Below are 20,991 nucleotides of genomic sequence, written 5' to 3' on the forward strand. Positions count from 1 at the left end.
AAGTCAAACAAAGGCTATGTGTGACAGAGAGCAGGCAGGCGGTGTTGAACTGCCAACACTGCCTCTTGAGTAGCATCATCCTGATATGCTTCCTTCCCCAGGAAGCACCACATGCCTGTGTAAATGCAGTACCCCATGACTGGCCAAAGTTCTGCAGGGCCCCTTTATTCACTCCCTTTCCAGGATACAACGGAAAAGCCATGCCAAGGTGAAGCACTCAGCTTCAGATACTTCGATTCTTTTTCCACATGTTCACACGGCACGGTCTTCCGCTTGTTTCCTGTTGCTCTTCTGCTAATTGCCACAAGGGGATGGATGATACTTGACAGTCAAATAAATATGACTAGATCATTTTCAGGATGGCTTCTCAGAAACCTGAGCAGGCATGACCACTAACTGCAGTAAATCATAATATCCTTGCCCGTAGTAAAACTTGAGATTAATTCAGTGCAGAGTGCAAAATAAATATGCCGATATAGAATGGAGGGGCTGTTTCAAAAAAAGCTCGTATTTGACCTGATATCTTCGCAGACACAATTACAAAATATTTCATTCATCTGTTATGGTAGCTTACACTGATGTCTCTTAGGTTCCAAAGGTTTACAACCTCGTGTCTCGACAAGATTTGAGCAACTAACCTGACAATGCAGCAGTGCTAATGGGGGCCAGGGCAATCAGCTGAGGCAAATCCTTCTAGGCCTTTCTACAATGCAGTTTTCAACTGTTTTTTCCTGCTATCTACCCCTTTTTCCTTGACATTTTACTTGGTTTATGCTTTATTTCTTTAGGGCTCTGGATGGAACCTGAACAAAAGCATGCACTTACTCCTACTTTATTAAGCAGGGAAAGACATCAAAAAAGGTCAAAAAATGTCAATAAAACCAAAGGGAAACAATTACCTTTCCAGTCCAACAGGGATCTCTTGTAATTTAATTCTAGAAAAGCAAGTAATTTAAAAGGATATATAGGACACTGTAGGAAACAAAACTGAAACAGAACTTTCTCCATATATTTATTCCACTTTTTTGATTCACTGCCCAACTCCTAAAAAATATTCTGTCACAGTGGAACTCATACTTCAGTAATTTATAAGAGATCTTTGCTACAACCTGTCAGCTGTGCTAATTATTCAAATCTATTTTAAAAATGTCTTCTAATGCTGACAAGTGTTTAAGGTTTTTTTCTGGGATACAGAAATCAGTAGCACAGTCATCTTTTTAAAAATATGACAGGAGTTGTTTACTTCAAGTGGGGTGATAAATGTCAATATGCTGACCCTTGTAACATATTTTTGTCATGGGATGAAATTCTCTGAAAAAACCTGATGTTTCACAGAAGAATAACCTTCAAAAGAGAGGAGATTCAGAGGAAAGTTCTCAGTAAAGAGAGACATGTTTATAAATGCTCTCTTATAAGGACAAATGTATTACAACATTGTGTCAGTAAACATATTTGTGTACATTTTAATTTAGATTTTTGTATTATTTTTCCAGAATAAACTGACTAATCAAAAGGAAGTTAGTAATTTTGTTTGACCCAGTAGAAACACTTTATTCTGTAAGTTCACAATAGACAAAGGAAAGTCTAAGTCCCCATTAAAAGTCTTCAAATGGTGATCATGTCTCTTCCCACTAGATAAATTACTTTTATGTTGTGATAAGAAACCATATACATAAGGTTTTATTAGTAAATTCAATGCTAACATTAATAGATTAAAAAGCAACAGAGACTGAAAAATAAGTCCTAAAATGGAAAAGAGACATATATTTGGTTGCCAGGCAAACTTAATTCTAACTGCATAAAACTCCAGCCTTCATCAAAAATGAAGTAAAGAAACAGTGGAGAGGGAATTATCCTTGCTCTTAATAAATATGTTTGCCTTCCAATGGCTTCTCTCAGAGTACATTCAGGTACACAGCACAGCCTGGAGAAGAGGCAGATGGTGCTGTAGCCAGAGCCCCACTACATGGCCAGGCCACACAATAATTTACCAAGTAGCAAGCTTAAAGAACAAGCATGCAAGCAAGCCAACAAAAAGTAAAATACTCCTCCCCCCAAACACAAACAAAATCCTCTCAACCCATCACTAAGAAATAGCTGAACTTTCAATGAAGGTACTAACTTGAGTCTTCCTTCACTCTCAATTATGTGAACAATATATGCATTTAAGGTCTTCTCAGCTGGTACTTTGAACAAAAGTGATGAGGTGCAGTGCATCACGTAAAAACATGCAGATGTTTGTTATTGTTTGTCAATATTGACAAATGCAACTCAAAGAAGACAAAAAGCAGTTTCATAAATTAGCAAAGGGTAAACAGACTTTCTGGAAAAAAGAAAAGGATCATTTTTGTTCTGAGACGAACTTCAGATGTGCTGTCAACTGTTAAAGTCTTAGGTTTAAAAATGAACTGTGCCTACTTAAGCAAGAAAAAACAAGAACAGAGAAAAGTTGGCTTCCCTGGAAATAAGAATGGGCAGATACATTTGAAATTATCAGCAATATCAATACATTACCTGAAAACACAGTGTCATCCCCAGAAATATCTGTGTCTTTAAAATCCAAAGTGAAGGACCTGAAGGCAAATTTGTATCTGCAAAGATCCTTCTTGTCTAGTACATGTTTGATCAAATACCAAAATGCATTATTGAAAACCTAAAATCAGAAAGAAGAAAAGTATTCAAAGAATGATTCATTTATGAATGCCTGATTTATACTTCTTAATATTGTTTCAAAAATTGTTTCCTTCTTCTCTTACTATGTATAAATGAAGTCTTCAACTTCTTCTAACAAATACTGTATCTGAGAATTAATCCTAACTGTAGGATTACAATGCTTCAAGACAACAATAGAGAGAAAAACATGCCTGGCTTATAAAAATAAGAAAATAGGTCTTATTCTACAGTGTGTTCGTCACCCAGAAACATCCTAGTAGTTTATGTGTAGGGGGTTGATGGCCTCATGCCAGAGCACAGAACAACTTATTACAATTGCTATCATGACAACGGGAGTTCTTAACTCGAGGTTTCAGAACATAGACTGATAACTGAATGGGAATGCTTTTGACATTAAAAGGTGCCACAGCATGGGAAGATTTGGCTCTATTTTTATGCTTTGACATATTGATGAGCAGAAATCCAGTGTTTTCCTCCCCCACTCCTAGTAGATGGGAATTTTAGATTGTGTTTTACAGAACTTGTTTCATAACCTGAGTTGAACGTAGTAAGAAGTTACTGGAAAAGCAAAGATTTTTCTCTTTCATTGCCCTTAGTTTCCGATTTTTCTGCTTTCTGGAAACATTTAACGTATTTTAATACTAATAAACTTGTCCTTTATTTTTAAATTTGTAGAACTAGGGAAGAAAGAATATAGTAGATTATTTCTTGTATTTAGAACAATTTTTCACTGTTTGTATTAAAGACAGATAATTTCCATATTTCATCCTTGAATCACTGTCAGCTCAGTGCCTTTCATTTATCATATTTATGTCTTTTCAGTCTTTTTTACCTATACATTGGTCTTTGCAGAAGAGGAGAAATTAATGGATGTGTGTTTATGACTACTGAATTTTTCTTAAGATTCCAAAGTTTTGCACGTATTTCACATGAGCATATGCATTTAAAATTTATATTCCATTCCTGAGTTCAAACCAATTTTTTTTTTTTCCTGGTGGACATGGCATGTAAATTACCTCTTTCATGAGTGGTGCACCTGTAATCATTCTTCATTAACTCTATTAATTTGCTGAACTTGAACCTGGTGTCAAGCCCATGTATAAAAGTGCTAGCTTAGATGTTCTAATTTTTAATATCAGTGATTATAGAAATGTTAAACGCTTTCTTTTATTCAATCTTCTAAACTACACTGTCTAAACTGCATGAAATTTCTAGTACTTTGATGAAAATAAATGAATCTGGAATATATAAAATACTGACTAGAAAAATCAAACTATAGCAATATGATAAACACTCACATAAACAAAAAGTTAGTGTATCTTCTATAAAAATTTTTGTGGCAATCTTTTTGTAATATTGGAAAGCTATAGCATAGAGATCTACATAAAAGTGTAATATTTTCATCATATACCTTTAATTTATCATATATACAGAGCAGAAAATTTAAATAAGAATGTTCTAGTTTCAAGAAATAAAGAAACCCAACTTGAAATGCTATGAATGAAAAAACCCATTTATGCCTTCAGAAATATAAGCTGTGAAAATATTTTCTTGTTCCATCAACATTAGGCACAGAAAACAACCATTAGACTTTTCTGCATTTCAGGTAGTATCCTCCAAATTCAAAATAAAGTTGTAATATAAAAACAGCACAAGCTTTCTGCCCCTAAGTATGCTAAAGTAGATTGACAAAAATAGACTCGATTTAGAATGTGCTACTCTGTGCACATTGAAATTCTTCTTCTTAAAAGAAGATGATTATCATACAGTTGCAAGTTATGTCATCTGCACTTACACTTTGTAATGAATGCCACATTCAGAGCATGCAGGTGGTCCTTGTTAAGTGCACAGGCATTGTTTTGAAGAGGATAATGACAATGTTAAGCAGTTATCCCGCTTCTGTAGCATTTAGATGTGTGTTCATTAAAACTATTTGCTCACCTTGACGTTTTCTTTAGCTGTTTTAGTATCATGAAGGCCAGGAGGACAACAAGCTACTTCCAATTCCTTCAAGGCGTTAGGAAGCTCCTCCTTACTGCTGAAATTATTTATCACATTTCCAACAGCTTTCAGGATAGCTGTAGCCTGTTCTATAAATCGAGAGCTCTCCTGGGGAAAGAGAATAAACCAACCATTGCTAGAAAGATTTTCTTTGATTTTCTTTCTGGGCCATGAAGGAATACAAGCTTTTTTCTGTGATGAAGTACAAAACTTTCTGAATTCATGCAGTTTTTTCTTCATATTATAAACTATACAATCAATTATGTCTCTGATATTCAAAAGCATGTCACTGATTTTAGTCAGTGAAATAAATTACATGCACCGTAAGACATACCTATGCATTGTTTTATTTTTTCTATATCATTAGTCCTAGGAAATTTAATCAAAAATATAGAGACTGTGATATATACTGCAGTGATAATAAGACTGTCAGCTGAAGTGCTCAGCATCTTCTGTTATGGAAGGACAAATTAGTATTAGTATCCTGCTGGAAACAATGATAAATATATGCTGCCTAAAGCCTCAATAACCTTCATCAGGATTTCTGCGCAAGAATGCAGGCACTTCCCTGCAAATGACAGCCTGCAGAAAAGTTGCTTCAAAAAGAAGTGCAAGGAAAACCCAAGGATAAAATTCTGCTTTATTTTCTTGATGAGAAATAGCTTTTCATCCAAAAATTGAAGGCAAGGGGACAGTACAGTCACAAGATATTTTTAATGACCCAACTTCATATATTTCAACTTCTTTAACACAATAAATGTGGTAAATGTGCATGAGCTGTTTTAGTGCTCTATTATTAGGACCCAGAATCTACATTGATATGTAAATTTGCTGCTGCACTCACCTTTTAAAATGTTTTCTAGAAAATATATTCCCTTCCCTCAGGGACTTCAACAAGTATTTGGGACTACTGATTGCTAAAGAAACCCTGAAAATACGGATGACAGTGGTTCCTGTCTGGATTATGAACAATGAAGAACAAAAGTTGTAGTAATTTCTCCCCTGGACCTCTTATATCAGCTATGAAATGTTCTTTGATTAAATTGCTAATTTTACATATAAAAGCTGCTCTGGGACCCAGTGAGTAATATCTGATCTCATGGGACCAAACATACTTCACTCATGTGAGATTTTATTTAAATAGGCAGGTACTTTTTAATAATAATTAATATTTATACAAGTGTTTTATGACATGCCTCAAAGAGTGAGTTATACGCTACCCTGACATATATATTTCAACAGGAGCATTTTTCACATTTTATGCTGCACTTCTATGTACGCCACAATACTACCCAATTTTAACTTACATATTTACGTTAGATAATTTTTGCAATATGCATCCAGTACCTGTTATGCTATGAAACACATATCTTTAATGCCCTTACCAAATTAATATAAAAATTAATACTATACCACTGAATATAATAACTCTAAATGGAAATCCAGTACTACTTCACTTTAATTAGTAGTCAGAAAAAGAGTTATCAAAATGTTTGTTTAATCATTATGCACACCTCCTGAAGAGCTGGCATCACAGCATCCTCTTCTCCAAAGACACAGGGCACCATGGTACACAGATGAATATGGTGCCCAATGGGACAAGTTACGGTGAAGAGCAGGACGTGTCGCCTGCAATCAAGCAAAACAAACAAACAAACTTTTTAAAATTTTTTTTAATTGCAGCAATTCTTAAGCTTTTTCTTTCACACATTTGGTAATATCATTGTTGGAATTGTATTTAGACGAAGAAATTTATCCCTGCCACAGCTTCAAAGTGCTAACCAGGGATCTAGCAGTGAGAGTAAGAAAGGTGGGTTAAAGCCCTCCAGATACACTGGTAGTTTTTAATTACATCTTTTTTCAACTGAAATTTAAATGCCCCTTGGCCACTAACAGACAGTGGGAAGAGAATGCCTTCCATGCTTACCAAGTGACTTCTCTTTTGGAATGAAATGGGGAAGGGATCAATAAGCCCATTTGTTTCCCACACCTTTTGTAAATTAAATCTGACTGAAAGCCTCCTGTCTCTGACCGGAGTAGAGAGAACCAAAGATGGAAAGCTTATAAATTTTAGATGATGTTATCTGTTAGCTTTGAAATTTACAGATGCAAAAAGATACATAGTTTTACACCCCCTACAGTACAGAGAGATACAACTTTTAGAAGCTACACTAAGAAAATACACGTGAATGCAAAACTAGATGCGAATGTAGTCTATAAACATAACAATTATTTCAGTTTTAGTGTGAATTAAAACAAAGAGCACTATTAAAAATCTTTGTTTAAATTTTAGCATGTAAGGGTTGTGGTATTTCTTTCTATGCCTATTTATTTGACATCTTACTTAATTTTTTTAAAATACATTTTGTTTCATGTATTTGAAATTAAACTGATTGTTTTCTCTCTCTGGGAAAGTAAAAGGTCTCAGTGAATTAGTCAGGAATATTATGTGTATGACAAGACATGAAGATGTCATTTTCCTGGTTTCCCTGGAAGGGTTTTCAGAAAATAAGATATCAAGGGCTCTTGCTTTTTATTTATTTCTTTATTTAAACTATCAGCCAATGTCCCACACTGAACATTTCAAGTTACATGCAAAGCGAAAAAAATCATATTAAGCAGTATGTAAATGAGAAGTAAGATATGCAAGACTTCATGGATAATGTCAGAATTTTTCCTGTCATATATCTTAAATCCGTTTTCAAGAAAAGCATTGAAACCTATGGAATCATCAAGCTTTTACAGTTTCACTAAAAATGCTAATTCTTACATTTTTCTTGTTACTCCAGGGAACATTTCAAACCATTCTAGTTAGAAACACTTTTAAGAAGGAATTTGTAGGAATTTAAATCTGTTTTTTAGCAAGTCAGTGTGATTTTTCTTGTTAAATTATCCTAAGTAAGAGTAAAGAACTCAGAATCTTTATAAAAGTGTTGGTAAATTCACAGTAATTTTGCAGACTTACCAAATCCTAGCTATCAATCAGTCCAGTCTGATACTCCAAAATCTTTAGTTTAGGAAATAAACTCTTACTGGGTTACTGTGTAAATGATCATTTCAAGCCTTAACTAAAGAGTCAGAACAGAAACGAAGCCTCATACATACCCAACAGGAAGATTTACCATAGTAGCTTTGGTTGCAGATGTATGCATCTTTAAAACAAGTTTTCCAGGAATCACAGACTTCCAAGAAAAATATTCAATCTTCAGCACACCCACTGAACATTCCTTTTTAGTACCTAGGTTAAGAAAACAAAAACCAAAACAAAACACAACTGACATAATATGGGGAGGGTGAACAACAATAACATTCAGACAAACATATGCAGAATCTGCAGCTATTTCACAGTCATTAAACCTTAATTTGGGTTTTGCTAATGCAGAATAAAAAACACTCACTTAAAATGCATTGGTGATACAAAATGTAGCTTATTTGTACTATTTGCTAGAAAATAATGGTTATAAAATGCGTTACTAAGAAGTACACATCAGATATCTTCCACGTCACTTAAGGCTGCTGTAAAACTCTAAACAAATCCTTTCTGTCCACATGCAAAGGAAGCAAATAGCCTTAAAAATTGTATTTATTTGCATTTACAGTTTATAGTTAATTTATTTTAACAGAATGATCAGTTTGGGTTTTTTAAGCTTTCTTTTGGTTCTCTCCACTTCACCCCAGATGCATTAAATTAAATCCATGCCAAGTGTTTAAATATCTGATTAACCTAAAGCAACTACCATAAAATGCCTTAACTCTTCTGAATTCCATTCTATCTTTTTCATGAAATACAAGGGATTAATATTTAACCTATTCAAGTTGTTAGGTCTTGAAAAAGTCAACTTAAACATACTTGAGAACTTACTGTGTACCAGTTCAAAAATAATTTCAGAAATATGCTTTGGTTATGTTGCTGCCTGTGCTGCAACATAAGGCATAAAGTAGCTTGCAAGAACAGAATCTGTAGAAAAGAAACCCCAAGAAACACAAGGAAATCCATTCCAGAAATATACAGATGAAAAGCTTCCTGCAAATTATAATAAACATAAAAGAGAGGGATTCTTTCACAAAAATGTTCATCATCAATATGAAATAATGACAAAGTATTGCTTGAATATCAGTGTATTTCTTAAAACCAATTTGACTATTTCAAACTATTGTTAAACTCTCAAACTGTGCCCAAGTATACAACAGACAAACACAACAGCACAAACATATTCCAGAACGGGAAAACACAACATTGCCATGTCCTTTTGTCTGTTGATCTTACCTCCAGTAGCATACCAGCGTACTAATGCAGAAAAACTAACCAGGATTTCAATGGGCATCAGACTGTCCACAAGCAAATAATAGAAGACTTCCTCATCAGAAGACTGTATAGAAAAATGGATATTTGTTCATTCATTTGCACTGAATGCTGTCCAACTGGCCTCATACAAAGTAGGACTAAGATTTTGGATATGGTGACCTTAGTTAAGGTATAGGAAATAAGCAATTAATTGTCACTACTTCTTCCATATTTCAGACATGTCATTTAAGCCCAGACCCTCATGCTGCATGTATAATGTGCATGCATGTTCAGTTAAGAGATAAAATGAAACATAACTTTTTTTGCATGAGAATATTTCTACTTTTATATCATACTGATCATATGTACCTAAATGGAGTACTTGTACGTGGCAAAAAACAATTAACAGAAGGCCAAAAATTTTGGGTTTTGCTGTAACTTTCTGACTCAAATTAATTACAGAAAGCTTGAAAGAAATAAGCACTCTTTGAATTTGTACATGTGAGTGATCCTCCCCTATAAAGGGGTTTTTCTCCTACAAAACTCTATGAGGGCAATATTTTTCACTCTCAACTTTAATACATTATTCATACTCCAATATTAGAAACTATTGAATGATTCTATTGTTCTTAGTAATTCTTCAAAATCTAATGGTGAATGAGTTTCTTTCTTCAGAACTGTTACAATACAGGTCTCCTTGGATATTCCAGAGATATGTAAATCCATTTGTTTTGGTATTTTTATCCTCCTTTCATAACATGAAAATGTTCTGTTCTAAGTATGATACAGAATTTACTTAACACTGTAAATGTCTCTTTCAATGTTAGAAATTAGAATGGTTTTACAGCAAAGGGTTAGGGGATTTTTTGGCACAAGAGCCCACAAGCTGACATCATCTTAATGCTGATTATGGTTTCCAAAAGTATATCGCGCAGTCATTAGGAAAATTTCTTGTGATGCGATTACAGAGAGGTGGGAAATTGCAGGTGCACTACAATTATGGAGCATAATCCATGTAGTTAGCCTTCCCAGTACAGGATTTTCCATTAACGTCCTGCCTGGCGTTTACATTTTAGTGCTCGACACTTCAGATAACACTATAAAAAGGAGCTGGGACAGGATATGTCAAAAAACCTTCTGATGATATGAACTAATGGCAGGTTTAGAGAAATTCCATTATTCGAAGGTAACTAAAGAGTATTTCTAAATCCCTGCAAGAGGATGCTGCAAATAGCAAAAGGACTTAGCATTTAAAGAGAAAAAGGGGTGTTATGCTGGACAAACTCACAATTTGGGTTTTAGGTGACAAGAGGAGATGAAGGAGAACCGAAGAGAAGATTCTGTAGCTGAATTATCATAAAATTCAATTTAGACACCAAATTGTTAAAAGGTAGTTTTAAATCAAAATAAAGAGTGGTTGTAAATCTGATTCACTATCTTTTTTTTTTTTTTTACATAAGCCATTTTTTGTTATTGTGTAGTAGCATTCACAGCATTTTTCTTTTTCTTAAACACATACATAATGCTGAATATTTGCTTGCAAACGTACATTTGTATTGTAATTGTAATCTTAATCTTTAATCTTAATACATTATTATTTTTCAGTATTATTTAGCAATTCTATATGCTCTACCGATATCCTTTAGGATACATGCATTATCTAATTGTGTAAGAGTTTTTTTTTTTAAAAAAAGGCACAATACAGACTTTTACCTTAAAACATGTCTTCTGATAATTATAAGCATATGTATGTGGCTTGTGGAAAACATACAGGTTCCTAAGAAGAATATAAAATTGAAATATAAGGTATATATGACTGTAAGAAAATAACCAGTATAAATTACATAGTTTAGGTAAATGTCTACTTCATAGCACAAGATATTAATTTTACTTTCACAAGTCAGACTCACAGCTATTTCTCAAAAATAGTTCAACATTTTTAGCTATAAAAAAGGTGAATAAAATTAACCTCCAGAGAAAGCAGCTGAAATTAATTCATATATTTGCTGCATTTCTACAGTTTTCCATTGGGGGTCAGGCCACTAATTTGCTTATTTTCAATCTATAAACGGTAATATGCAAATATTATTCAAAAATTTCCATACCTACATGAAAATTACCATAATGAGGTTTTATACAAAGTATAATTGAAAGAAGGACTGTTTTATATACATTTTTTTTTTTTTTTTTTCTGTTCTGTGCTGTTTGCAGACCTTCAGAGAGCTATATAGTTTCTCGCAACGTTTTTTTCTGATTTTGGTTTCCACAAGGGAGACATAAATGGCTTCAGCTTTAATTGAGGATGGAATCCGATCTGAACCAATGTTGTGATTACTCAGAAACTCCACATGGATACTGATCTACTGCTGAACATATCAATTCCTGCAATAACGAAAATATTCCTCACTTCTCAAAGTTGGTATGAACTATTACATTCTTCTTATTTTCACTGTATCTGAGAGGTAGGCATGAGAAGGAAAAGAGAAGGAAAAGCTTCAAACTGAACAGACAGGTAAAATTAAAATCTTAGATGCCTAATTTCTTCTGAGGTATAAATTCTTCAAAGGTCAACCAAGATGCTCTGTTAACAGCTACTTTATCATTTGACTGTGGAAATAAACTCTCACTCATTTAGAGAAAAACTGACAAACGCTTTTTGCCTTAATATTAATATTGGTCTACAAAAGGTCAGCAGTACTTTAACATTTGGCTAATAAAGTAGAAAGTTCATATTTCAAATTCTCTGTATGTGAGCAAGACTTTTAAAGAAAATTAAACTGCTTGTGGTACTTTTTTTTTTTTTTTTTTTCCCTGAATGTCCTATCTTCCTGGACCTAGGACTACCTGAAAGTAGCACAGAAATCTTAACAAGGCCTAAAGTGATCTATGAATTTGTATTCCTAAACTGTTTCCTAAATTCCTGTACTGCTGGCTGGTATAAAAGTTATACATTCTCCTTTAGAGAGTGAGTAGAGTTTAAACACGTAATTATGCAAATTGAAGTTTCACAAAGAAATCTCAGTTACATATTCAAGCAAGAAAAGAACTGGGTGAATTTTCTCTGATAAAATTACCTCCTTCAGCAATCTTAGATTCCCTAAAGGATATATATTGTACCAGGCTCCTTATATCTGAAAGACAGAAGCTGAAGATATGATGCTACAAGTACACTAGCTTTTTTTTTACATTTTCAGAGCCATAAATGCCTTGGAATTACATTGAAAAGGGAGAGAGACAAAACATCTAGTCGATCAAGCAAAGCTATGCTGATGGCAACAGATTTCAACAACTTTTTCTTTTCTTTAGAATTGCGTTGTCTTGATGCAGACTGCGTCTGCCCAGTGTCTCATGGGTTGTAAAAGCACCTCATGGCCGCGACATTCCGTGACCTACAGTCTTCTGTCCCTGCCTCAGACTGACAGTTGCTTCATGGAGCTGGTGTTGTGCTCTCTGCTGTATTCTGGAGGGCACACCCCATGGACAGAGCAGGGCTGCAGCTACAGACCCACTGTCAACAGGGACAGTATGTCTGGTCTGAAGAGTAGCCTTGAAGCCACTCTGAAAGGCAGGATAGCTATACAAAGATCCGTTGAGAAGATGCAATTTTTATATAGTCATGTTTTGAATTTTAACATTGTTATACACTACGCTGTATAGAATAAAACCCAAACCTCTCTATTGCTTACTGGAAACAAACACAGAAGTCTTCAAAGGTAATCCAGGTTTCCCTGGAAACTGAAATCTTTTCTGATGCTGTTTCATCCTTTGATTTAGCCTCTGTCTGGCTTTTCATATCAGTATCACCTTTTTCTGACATTTGTTTTGCATCTAAACTGATATTGTCATCTTCTTCTGCAAGATAAAAAGACACACAGAGCCAATACAGTGACAATATGCAAATTTTATCATTCTTAAATGTTATATGCAAGTATCATTCTTAAAAATTATCCTAAAATTACAAGAAAATTATCCATACATCAGTTATTATGCATACAGTTTAAAACTAAAAGCTATCCCACTAACCAAAACAGCTCAAATAGTGACTGACGCAACTCTATATGGCAATTTAGGGTTTGCATCTGCAGCTGCTTAAATAGTCTGCCTCAATAAACTATCATATACTGAACTGTGTCCTAGAATCCCTACTAATATCTTGTTAGGTACACATACATATGATTTCTGCAAATATAAATTCATCTATATAAAGAAAAATACATCCCCTTCTCCAAAGCTCTTATTCAGTGAAAGGCTAATGAGGCAGTATTTTACAACCCACAGAAAAAAATACTGAGAAGTTTGGAGGACACAAAGATCATAGCCTGGCCTCTGGTACTTAGTACCCCTAATGATGCCACTCACACAAATCAGTCTAATGACTTCTAAATAGAAATAGTTTTGAACTAGATTACATGAATTTTCTTGTGGGAAAATCAGAATTAAGGTCAGATTCATAACAAAATATAAATACCGACATATGTAGACAGATTTTGCAATCACTCAATAACTTTTTGTGTTGTAATGTAACATTTTCTGCATTTATTCTCTGAGATTCATATAAATAGTTACTGAAAATGTTTGACCTGGCCTAAAAAGAAGTTTGGAGAATAGATCAACAACTGAGAATAGAAGAAATGAACTGCTATTAATTCAGAATTCTTGCTGAGGAAAAAGATAAGGTAGTATTCAAACATCAGGTATAACAAATGAGAAAGCTATTAGAAACATACATAATTTATATTTAAATCTGCTTAATAATATTTCATTATCACCAACACACACAGAGCTAATGTGTGGCTCTAAATTAGTTTGCAGCTATTTTTCAAGAACTGAAAGAAATGCAATATAAGGAGAGGCACCAACGGTTTTTTTCCTTTCCTTCAGCTGTGGAAAAACTGCCTGCTGTGGAAAAACTTCAGGAAAAACCTGAAGGCTGTAAAATCTAGACTTTCTCTTCAGTGTAGGTTAACATGGGTATTAGCTTTCCAGTAAAACAACCACCGTGATCTCATTTTTAAGAGCCTCTTATTTTTCTGACTAAATCCTCCAAACATTCAAAGTAACTTAAAAAATAAGGTATTTGTTTAGAAAAAATTTTGAATACTCTTCAAATAACGATATAAAACACATTTCAAAGGAAAATTCCTTAAAATGAAAGCTGGGTTTTGATTCTTTTTTTTTTTTTTTTTCATTTTTCAGAAAAAAAATGCTATAATTCACAGCCCTTAAAAAAGAGCTCTGTGTACAAAATTCACTGTATTCTCCTGGAGAGTAATTTATGAGAAGTGTCTGAATTTTTTTGAACACCAAATAGAAGATTTTACTGTATGTAATTACACATGAAGTATATTATACAGTTCTTTGAAATCTTTTCCTGTGAAATCAACACCCATAAAAAAGAAAGACTACTGATATATGTCCATGAGGGTTAACACTGATGCCAAACAACATGCGATGGGAAAACTCTGATTATAAACTTTTTACACACTTACCTTTACTGGATACCCCTGCATTTTGTTGCAAAAAGGGAATCATCTCCTATACAGTGAAAAAACAAAACAAGAAAAAGTAATGATGGTGACTGTAATCTTCCACTATTTTGTTAGAGAAAATACCTGATTTAGGGGCAGTCCTTCCAAAGATAGAGAAACAAGCTGGTAAGTTATCATCATGGGTTTGGGCTGGGTTTTTAAATGAAAAATAAACATAGCAAATTTCATTGTAACACCTACATACATACTGCAAGCAGACAGATTGATGTTTTCCTAGAGAAATACATGTCATCTGCAATGTGAGGTAAAAGCTGTTTCACATACCTGCAATTTCACTATTAAACCAACGTTCCTTGATATTACTTTTTTTGACAATAAAGTAATTTTTATTCTAAGAACTAATACTTCTATTCTACAACCAATTCTTCTTGTTTCCATTACTGAAAAATATATAGAGGACTCCTCTTCCAACAAGCATGTCTTACTCTGTGCAAATGATTGTACACACCAGTCATTAGCAACAGCATCCTTGATTACAATAGCATCTTTTGTTTTCTACCACTGTATGAATAAAAAGTAGTTTCTTTCTTAATGATTTTAGCAAACAGTTTTATCCTGGTCAACCTCAGTTCCAAGCTAGAATTGCTGAACTAATATCAGTGCAATATAGCTGCTTACACTTGAAATTCAAATGAAGTTAGCTAGCATTTCAGAAAGTCCACTCATTAAATTTACAAAGACAGGGTCCTTGTCTTTGAGAGATTAAAATCTTTGATTTAAAAATGTGAGCATAGTCATCCTTCTTTCTGACTGCCCTCCTGTCTGCAATATAACATGCATTGAAAGTGTCAGTTCCACCTCTTTTTTTGTTCTTTCATGAGGTTGAGCAGGAGAAAGAGATTGCATAGTTTTCAGTATACTTCCAGTACTTGAATGTGGTACTATTAATGGCTTAGCTGGACTAGTTTTGCCTTTGCAAAGAGAAATATTAAAGCCTAAAAAGGCTATTACAAACAAATTTGCAAGCTTCCTTTCATCCCGGGTCTCCCTCTACCTAGATTTGTCACCCTTCTCCCCACCCAAACTCCTCATATATACCTTTTTACATCTTCACATGTGTCAAAGGTGCTGATGGCTGAAGCTGGTAGCATTGACCCAGCCAGCAGCTGGACACACACAGTGATTTTCTGTTCTGCATTTCAAAGAGGCGCTGTAGGAGCTGTGCTGACTTGCAGCTTTTATGCTTTTTCAGTACAATCAAGAAATATATTTTGAGGTGCAGACTGACATAATTTAGACAGCCTGAGTTAGACTGGATGGCATGCCACAACAGTACCTAAATCTTGCACAAGGTCATTGTGCTGGAAATCCCGGTCTGCTTCAACCCTCCTATTACAGACTACCCTGCATACACTATGTGAAGGGATCTATGAATGCTTCCTTAGAGGAAAACCTTATGGCTTCCTACTTTAATTTCTAGCTCCAATTAAAGTATTCCTGCTGCAGCATTTTACAGAATCTCTATGATCTTAGGACATGAGAACAGGCTCAGGAATCTCACTTCTGGCAAAATTTTAGGTGTTTGATATTCTCTGAATTAACAAAGGAAAGAGCTGAGCAAATTAACTACAGATTTAAGAATCTCTATCCCAAAACTGAAAGTAGCAAATAATTTAATACACATAATTTAACTGTAATATTGGTTATTATGGGAATTTGAAAGTCCCATTTTTGCACAGCAAAAATCTGAAATTCTATTCCCAGTCTGTTATGTGTTTTTTTTTTTAATGGTCATGAGTCAAATTTGGGGACAGATCTAATATTAAGAGCAATTAAGAGAAAAAATTAAGATACTGCTGAAATTGTTAACACCTACGTTAAGAATGTAGTAATTGAAATATATTGTATTTTATAGTTATTTTAAAGATTAATTTCTTATTTTTCTATGAGCTGAAAAAGACACTATAGGATCCTGGAAATATCCATGTACTTCAGCTCCTGTTTCCAGAATTCTGTACACACGAACGTTCAGAACAAGTCAAGTGATCACTTGTCATGTCACATTAAGATCTGTGTCACAACATATGAGTCTGAAAAATCACATGGACTATCTCTCCCCTTTAAACTGTGACTTCACAAGTACACATGCACAGAGCTGTCATATTTCTCCATGTGGGCCTACAATTTTCAAGATTCTAGTGTTACCGAACTTCTTGTAGGAGTCACAGGATTTACCAAACAGATACACGTCAGCTATACAATTTAACGAGTTTCTTCTCAGAAATCCTGCACATGTCCAAAGTACAAAAAGTATGAGATTTACTGTGTAAGCCTTGGAGACTGCAAAATCTGTACAAGTCTAGCACTTTCTGCCCAATATATTGCTCATGGACAGTACACATGATCCATGCTTATAGTATGGACATGAGATAGCTTAATATAATTTTCAGTATTCACGGTTGGCAGCAGTAAAACCTGGAGAGATACAGAAAATCCTCAAAAACTGCATCAACAGAATTTCCAGTATAGAAGGAGAATGTGCCCTGGAAAATCTGGATGCTTCATACAGTCCAAGCTGTGAAAGCATCTAACCACAGCTATGTAGAGAGTCCCATGGGCTCATTTACTCAGTTTTTGGAGCACAAACATAACACAGTCAAAAGCTGTCTGCTTTTTCAATGGTACAGGATGTGATTGTTTACCTAATCTTCACTGACTTGCAGAAAACTGGAGTGTCAAGGAAGTTCTCATTCTTTTCTTCTCCCTTGTGTACTGTGCCTAAGACATTGGCACAGAAATAGAAAATGGAGGCATTTTTCCTTCTTAATGAACACACATTGCCTGAAAAGTCAGCTCTACTGCCACAGTATCTTTTAAAGAAATAAATTAGGAAATACTTAGATCCAGCTGTGAACATGGAATGATGCACACAGTTAGGTTCTGGGAAAACTTATTGCTCCTCCTTCAGTGAATAGCAAATCTGAATGAAAATTCCATAGATAACTTAAAAATATGATTTATAATCTTTTAGGTTTCATAATTATTAATGCATATTTGTAAAAATAATGGTAATTTATAAATTTATAACTATCTTGTATCGTTCAAGGATTCATTCACATTTTTCAGCCCCCTAACATTAGCTATACTTTTATTTTATTCAAATCTACCAAATAATCAATTTTAAAATTTATCTGATATTCTTACAAAAACAGTAGCCTTTTCTATTGGAGAAATGGTGCATGGCAAAACTTAATACACCAGTTTTTCTGTGAAAACCAGAAGTCTTCAAAAAATAAGCTCTCTGAATATAACTGGAGGTGGAGGAATTCAGGTACTCTATTTTTAAGATAAAAAATCCATTTCAATTCCTTCAAAATGACAAAGATGACCAAAATATTTCTTAAGATCTGTATTAAAAGACCAAAAGTTTTCTTAAGAACCTGTATTAAATTTCAAAGTTTGATGTTGACCTGAGAGTTATATCATCAAAAAGTTTTGCATCTACAGTCATTTGCACAGTCTTTTTTTTATTCCTCAGTCACTGTGTTCACTAAAGGGATTATCAGTTCTCATTTTAGCTGCAATGCGAGGTAACAGAGGTGGATTTTGAAAAAAGGTAATGTTACAAAAGAACAAACATCTGCAAAGCTGTGCACAAACTGAGATATAGAAACAGCCTAAAAAATACTGGATTACCAATTTGGCATCTCTTTTCTTCAGTCTCTAACATTGAAGCTGCCCAAAACATATGTGCAAGTAGATAATTGTGGGCACATAAAAGTGTCTCTATACCACAAATGTCTAAATGCCTCCTCTCAAGTCCCTCTTCTAATTTATGTGGCTCATATGCCATGTATAATTTTTCCCTGAAAACAATAAGCAGGGATTTTCCATTTTATTCAGGGTGAGGTAATTTTAAAAATTATAAAATTTGTAAAGAAAATAGGGTGTGGGGTTTTTTTTGGGGGGCGTTGTGTTTTTTGTTTGGTTTTTTTGTTGTTGTTTTGTTTTTTGTTTGTTTGGGGTTTTTTTGTTTTGTTTTTTCGTGGTTTTTTTTGGTTCTTTGTTTTTTTTTTTTAATTTCCTACCTATCTCTCCTAGTGACTCAATTCCAATTCACAGCACTTATGAAATACAACACAAGAAGGATTGGAGTGATATGACACAAGTCAGTAATGTTTATGGGGAACACGAAAAGAACACACAACAGAGCATGCAAATTAAATAAACAAGTATCAGTTGCACATGAGAAGACAAGACTGAGTTTGAATATATAATGGACTGACTGAAGTAAGAGACACGAAGGAAACATGAACATCACAAACATTAAAAAACAATTTTTTTGTATTTGTGTCACTGAGTGAGAGCGGAGACTAACACTTTTGCTACAGAAATTAGCATTGCCATGGAGTTTGACACTGAAGAAGCCACAAAGAGAAGTATGAGTGTTCTGCTTAAGATGTATGAACATAGCAATCAGGTCAGTATATTAAAACATCTAGTAGCCACTGCACCCACTGATGGTAAACAGATTCTGATTTTCTTGCTTTGCATTTCCTCAAACAGAACATACAGAGCTTCATTCTCAATGGAACTGGGGATAACTTCTATCGAAAAATTCATCCCGATGAAGAATTTTCAAGTAGGCTTTTGAATGGCAGATCTAAAAGGAAACACTACTCCAGGATAATCTTTTTCTCAGAAGCATTTGACAAAATTACTGTTGCATAAATCTGCAAGACTGTGCAATTTATGATTACGGTTTTGATTTTTTCCTGGCCACAAAATACTTTCATGTGTATTTCAATGTGTCCTACACTTACTTAACTTCCTATTGAACAAGAATAAAAGAGAGCCTCTACATATAAGGATTTGGCTCTATGTTATGGAGTTTTTAAACTAAAAATTAACAAAATGCATTTTCTTAAGAACAGTGATTTAAGATCAATTTAATTACCAAAATCAGATATTTTAAAATATTTTTTCCTAATGCAAATCCAAATGCTTCCAGGACAGTAAAATCAATGAATAGGAGAGTCAGGAAAAAAAAAAAAAAAAAAAAAAAAAGGAAAGTTTTAAATCATTTCAATTTCTGGCATGAATAATTTGAGGACATGATGGATAATGGCATGTCTTTCAACTTCATATTTTTCAAAGAAGGTACATCCAGCACCTAGAATTTTGTCTTTCATGTATCACTAGTCTCTGTTTCTGTGACAACAGGGCTTAGGAACAGTGAATCAGATATTCAGTAACGTTACTTCATGCAGTTTACATTCGAGTGAATTGAAATATGCCAATTTAAACTTGTTGAGCATCTGGCACAGCAGCTGACTGAATTTCAGTTGGCTTAAGCACACAACTGCTATAGCCCAAAGATTCACCAAATCTGTATCAAAGGTTTTAAGGCAGATGTCTCCTGACTAGCAATCACACAGTTTAAAATGGAGACAAAATTATTCACATTCAGTATATTGCAATACAAAATTCTAAAAATTAGCAATAATGTAGTGAATTTGGGATATCAAAGTTTTTCTTTTGGTGTTTGCTTTTTTAATCACTAATTGCCTTGTTTTTAAAAAGTATGTATTATTATGTTTTAAAAACTAGCTTTAAAACTACAAAAAACCAAGCTCTTCCTTTATGAATTTGCCAGAGGTATCCATATAATTTTGTTGATGAAAAGATTTAATATATGAAAAAAAGAAGATTGTTTTTCAAGTTAAAAGCCATTATCTTTTCCAATCTGTAAAAATGAAGTTCTACTTGCATACTTTAGCTATCAACAGGCATAGCATTTTTCAGCTATGTTTAAAATTGAGGCAAAAGTAAAGTCATGTACAAGTCAATTAGCTGCTCATAACTTCTTACATTTCATCTCTGAATCAGATTGGCCTCAGCCTAGATCACATTCATGTCTTCTTCAAACCATTCCAGTTTTGTAAGTGTCTCTCTCTCAGGTATTTTCATACTCGCCCTTGTCTCTCCTTGACTGCATGTCCTACTGTGATAGATCAGCCTTCTAAATCACTCTTGGACTAGGGCAGAAAATCTAAGGGATGTTTCACACTCGTTTGATGCTTCCAGCACATAAACTTCTATCACTTGGCAACTAGCCAAATCTGTATTTGTACACCTAGAGACTGAAGTAATGAAAACATTACTTATTATATGCTATAAGATGCTACTTTGTTTTAGGGCGATTTTATGATGCTTGTATTTCTAATCGTCTGTTATGTTATGTTACCAAGTTCTGCATTTTAAGATTGGTTCTGAGAGTGAAGAGGGGGAGAAGAAGTGCCCTGATTGTTTGTAGAAATTGCACCTGTTCTTTCACATTCTTTCTTTCAGTGTGTGTTGTTTGCAACACAGACAGTGAGAATGAGCTTTCTTTTGCCTTTAGTTAGTTTTTTAGCTGGCTGAAGCAGAGAATTTTTTTGGACTGTAGTTTTGTGAACTGTTCAAACTTGTTTTGGACTCAAAATTTAGAAAAAATATTGGATGCTAATTCCTGTGGCCCACCGGAAGCCCATTCCAGCACAG

General features: G+C 34.2%; 1 protein-coding gene across 1 annotated transcript in view; it reads right to left on the reverse strand.

Moving 5' to 3' along the window:
• Positions 1-20,991, reverse strand: part of ADGB (androglobin) — an 86,150-nt gene that overhangs the window by 34,528 nt on the left and 30,631 nt on the right. Inside the window, exons 14-21 of the mRNA XM_040058131.1 lie at positions 14,449-14,494; positions 12,646-12,811; positions 10,673-10,736; positions 8,942-9,044; positions 7,780-7,912; positions 6,189-6,303; positions 4,615-4,782; positions 2,515-2,653 (exon numbers count right to left, since the gene is read on the reverse strand). Coding sequence (XP_039914065.1) covers positions 2,515-2,653; positions 4,615-4,782; positions 6,189-6,303; positions 7,780-7,912; positions 8,942-9,044; positions 10,673-10,736; positions 12,646-12,811; positions 14,449-14,494 — 934 coding nt within the window. The remainder of the gene's footprint in view (positions 1-2,514; positions 2,654-4,614; positions 4,783-6,188; positions 6,304-7,779; positions 7,913-8,941; positions 9,045-10,672; positions 10,737-12,645; positions 12,812-14,448; positions 14,495-20,991) is intronic.

This window comes from Hirundo rustica, chromosome 3, assembly GCF_015227805.2.
Source record: "Hirundo rustica isolate bHirRus1 chromosome 3, bHirRus1.pri.v3, whole genome shotgun sequence".
NCBI lineage: Eukaryota > Metazoa > Chordata > Aves > Passeriformes > Hirundinidae > Hirundo > Hirundo rustica.